At 36.4% G+C, this 4,741-nt stretch overlaps 1 protein-coding gene across 1 annotated transcript; it reads right to left on the reverse strand.

Moving 5' to 3' along the window:
- Nucleotides 1–1,794: 1,794 nt before the first annotated feature.
- LOC110322421 (olfactory receptor 10J1-like) lies at nucleotides 1,795–2,843 on the reverse strand. The gene has a single exon (XM_021199093.1). The coding sequence runs from the start codon at nucleotides 2,777–2,779 to the stop codon at nucleotides 1,847–1,849; it is 933 nt and encodes a 310-aa protein (XP_021054752.1). The 5' UTR covers nucleotides 2,780–2,843; the 3' UTR covers nucleotides 1,795–1,846.
- Between the last annotated feature and the right edge of the window lie 1,898 nt (nucleotides 2,844–4,741).

The following is a 4,741-nucleotide window of genomic DNA, read 5'->3' on the forward strand; positions in this document are numbered from 1 at the left end:
GAGACCACAAATTGTTTTGGTTTTATTCATAACCTGGATTATTCATGATTAATTAACTAGGTTAACATGAAATATATGTAGGTAATTTTTCCTCCATCAAGAGTATTAAGAGCTCTGAATGACAAAGAGATTGAAGGATGGAACTATCTTAGATTTACTTACTTGAATATGTAGCATATCAAACACACAACTGCTTTGCATATTTTATTTGATATTTCTGCATTTGACAATGTTTTAAAAAAAAGAGTATGTGCACTCATGTATCCTTTGTGGATATTGAAATTAATTTTCAGTAAAATACTTTGATTTGCTCAATAATTGCACCTGCTAATTACTAAGTTTTTTCATTACTAATCTTTTTCACATAATTGAAACTAAAATTTACCCCCATTGTTCATTTTTTGAGGTAAGGAAGAATAGTCTGTTATTGCTTCATTTTTCAAATACTTAATTGCATTTTATGGAAGTTTGCATGTGAGACTTCCTTACTATTTACATTTCTCAGTTTTTCAGTGGTTTGGGGAATTATATAATTTATTTCAGAAAGGTGTGGTATTGACTTACTTTTCCACTAAATTCCTTTTTGCTGCCTTGGTGAGTTGGTTTACAAGAGGAAGAAGAAGTCTCATCCAGAAAGACTATTTCTAAATCCATTCTGCTCCTCTTTCTGCTCTTCACCATGTCAACTCCCTCTTCAACTCTACTCTCAGGAAGTTCCCATAAAGATTTCTTCCTGACCTTCCCTTCTTCGCCAACTTTCAGAATTCTGAAGCAACCTTTTTTCTCAACAACAGCCTCTTACTTTCTGAGACTTAAAAAAATATTTTCTATGAAGGATGCTTTTATCATTAGCCTGAGAAGCACTTCTCCTCCATCTGGGCTATCTTCAGGAATAAGCAAAGAATTAGACCAATAGCCATTGCATTCAAATGCAATGGCCAGCCGGCCTTGACTATCCTATGTTGATTAGGAGGTCTTTAGATTTAATATCCCCTTTCCTCTTTACAGCCTTTCCTTAGATCCCTTTCATGTGGAATTCTGCCTGTGACAGATAGGAAATGGGAAGCTCTTTTAGAGTTCAGGTGTGGCTGCTTGAAAATAGTTGGTCTGGAAAAGTTTTAGCTCATTCCAAATTTATTTTTTAAAAGATCTCTTTAATTTCTCATTGCTTATCTTATTAAAACACAGGCATCTAGATTCCATTACACTAACTACTTGTTCAAGCATCTAATTTATTTTAAAAGAATATTCCATTTGAGTAATGTTTAATGTGTGGTTATGATTCAGCAAGAAATAGATTGGTCCCTTTAAATTTAAGCTTGAAATAAACATAAACTCCTACTTTAACCTTGTAATTATCTTCTGGAGTAGGGCCAATAGCTGTCTGTGTACAGGTCGTGGAAGTGACTTGTGAGTTTTTTATTTTTTTATATTTTTCTATTTTTTTAATGTTAACAAAGAAGTTGAGGAAATAAAATTCACTTATTAGAGTCTGGCTACCAGATTCATGTTTGCCCTGCTCCGGGCTATAATGTATGAGTCTTCTAAACACATAAAACCATAGCAGAAGATGGCCTAATCGACCATCATTGGGAAGAGATGCCCCTTGGTCTTGTAAACTTTATCTGACCCAGCAGGGGGGAAGGCCAGGGCCAAGTAGTGGGAGTGGGTTGGTAGGGGAGCAGGGGCGGGTGGGGAGTATAAGGAACTTTCGGGATAGCATTTGAAATGTAAATAAAGAAAATAATAATAAACAAATTAATTAATTAAAAAACTCATAGCTTTATACCTTTCCCTATCAGGTTCCATGTGAAAAAGATGAAATTATTTGGAGAGGAATTAACAACTATGATAGGGATTTTTTACCCAACACTTTTCGCAGAGCATCCTGAACTTCTTTGTTTCTCAGACTATACACAACAGGGTTTAGTAGAGGTGTTATTACAGTATAAGTCACTGAGATCAACTGATCCTGGTCCCTAGTGTTCTCTGATTTGGGCTTGAAGTAGGCAATGGAGGCACAGCCATAGTGGATGATGACCACCGTGAGGTGGGAAGCACAGGTGGCAAAAGTTTTTCTCCGGCCTTCAGCTGAGGCAATCTTGAGAATGGTGGAAATAATAAGAACATAGGAGACAAAGAGGAAAGTGGCAGGCGCTGTAATAACCATAAGGCTGAGAGCTAATGTCAAGATGTCATTGATGACTGGCACTGTACAGGCCAGATCTAAAATAGGACGGACATCGCAGAAGAAATGTTCAATCAGTGTGTTGCAAAATGGCAGCCTGAATATGGCCACAGCCTGAATTAGTGAGAGCAAGAATCCTGTGGCTCCCACTGAAGATGCCAGAATGATACATACCCTCCAATTCATGATGATGCTATAGCGAAGTGGGTTGCAGATGGCCACATAGCGATCATAACCCATGACTGCTAGCAGGAGACAGTTGGTGATTGCAAAGCCAAGGAAAAAAAATAGCTGAGTCCTACAGCACTCCAGGGAGATGGTTTGGCTCAGACCCACAAGACTGCCAAGCATGCGTGGGATGATGACCAGAGAATAGAAAGTCTCTGAAGTTGAGAGAACACTTAGGAAGAAATACATGGGGGTATGAAGGTGGTGGTCAATGCGGATAATGGTCACAATGATGACATTGCCAGTCAGAGTTAGGATGTATAGGACAAAGAAGACAATGAAGAGTGTGACCTGATGCTCTTGGAAATTGGAGAAGCCTTGGAAAACAAACTCTCTTACATGTGTGCAGTTGGCTTTCTTCATTGAGGACCTCAAATCTGAAATCTAAAGAGAATGTCAATAATAGTCTTAGTAAAGAGATGACCCTGACCACAAATACACTGTGGAGAAACATTGAGTACAGCTGAGACTCAGCTCAAACTCCCTACATGGAGCTGTAAAGAAGTTTAGTCCATATAGTCCTTATCTCCCAGGCATTGCCCCTAAATTCAATCACTAAAACTTATATTTTAAAATTATATAAGTAAGATCCAGGTAGTGGTATATGGTTGTGATCTCAGTACCGTAGAGTTGATATCAGGCAGATCTCTGGGCCTTAGAGGGTAATCAACTTTTTCAATGAATTCCAAGCCAATGAGAGATTATGTCTTTAAAAGTTAAAAATGTACATCAAAATTGGATATCTAAACAACAGCAGCTGATGTAGGCATCTGGTTTCCACACTTGTATACACATGCACACATGCCTGCATAGACAACTCCAATTCCACAAACAGGAGCACACACTAAAATGAAATTAAAAAGCAGAACAAAAAGATAAACTCAGATCCTTCATGAATGATAGACTGCATCCTTGGACTGGAAATAAAGATAGAATTTGGTTAACCTTCCCTAAGAAGCTGTTGAAAAGCAGTCTTTTCAAGTGTATCTTGATTCTCTATATAGTGATTGCTTATAGCACAAGAAATTGGTTTAGAAATTTATTTAAAATTAGATTATTGTTTAAAAGATAACCACCAAATTGGGAATTTTTCAAAAACTTAGCTCAAAAAAGGCTCTGTTTGTTATACTAAGTCAAGTTCACCAGAGCTTATTATGATAGCTGAGAACTACTCAGAACCAAATAGTAATAACGATATAAGAAAATGTGTGTGACATATGCAGAAGGTTATTATATGCAAATTTATACTTTAAGATGTTTATTTTAAAACGAAGCTAACAGAATGTTGATTTCATCAGGTTTAAAAAACACGACAAGTATAAAATAGGACAATAATACAATGAATTTGATGATAATAGCATAAAGGAAGATTATATGGTAAGGCATTGAAAAGTAAATGTTTACAAGCCTAAATGTTAGATACTAGTGAAGTTGACAAAGAAAAATAATAGAAAGCATGAATAAATTTCTTATTAACCCAAAGAATAAGATAATTAGAGAAGTTTCAGAAGAAAAGAGAAAATGTAGCTTTACAATTTAATTAATATTTTTAGTAAAATAAAGTGACTACATTGCCAGGAATAAGTTATTTAATCAAGAAACTCATACCTCACACCATCGGTAAGCTGAAACCTAAGGCTACACAGGTTATATGCAGTGGGAGAGAACCTACAACAACTATTCTTTTAAATATACATATTAAATATACATATTAAACTGGCTCTTAATGACTTATACTTATAGATTGACATCTCTGTCCTCATCAAAGAATCTTCTATTTGTAGAGGGTAGGGATTCACACTGATATCTACGTCTGGCCAAGGTTTAGAATAAGCTCAGAGAATGCTTATTTCTCTCACTTCTCTTCTTCCCAAGACCCAGAGATCGCTGCAGCAGGAGATGTAGAAAGTTTATAAGAGGCAGAGGTGGTCAACGAACACAGGGAAACAGTGTATTCCAGACACAAAAGGACAGCTGCACATAAGTCAAAGCAATTGATATATGCACAACCCTGTGCAAGCTTGGACCAAATCTCAACACAGAGAAGGGAGGTAGCGATGAAGTCCCACTCCAAGCATTGAGTTATCGGAAATTAATACCTTTGGGAGAGGAAGAATCAGTTTTTAATTTTGGTCCTGGTAGGTTGACCATGCTTCAGTATAAGTCCACACATCTAAGAATATATGAGTAACACAAATTGGATTTCATGAGTTTAAAAAAATGGATATGAATTTGGGTGGGTAGGGAAGGATCTTCCAGGAGCTGGGAAGGATGAAAATAAATAATACATATCAAATGAACTTATCAAAGATCCAATGAAAACTA

Source organism: Mus pahari, chromosome 5, assembly GCF_900095145.1.
Source record: "Mus pahari chromosome 5, PAHARI_EIJ_v1.1, whole genome shotgun sequence".
Lineage (NCBI taxonomy): Eukaryota > Metazoa > Chordata > Mammalia > Rodentia > Muridae > Mus > Mus pahari.

Excerpts from the sequence above, each read along its gene's own strand:
- LOC110322421 (XM_021199093.1), bottom strand. The coding sequence starts at position 2,779 with ATGAAGAAAGCCAACTGCACACATGTAAGAGAGTTTGTTTTCCAAGGC.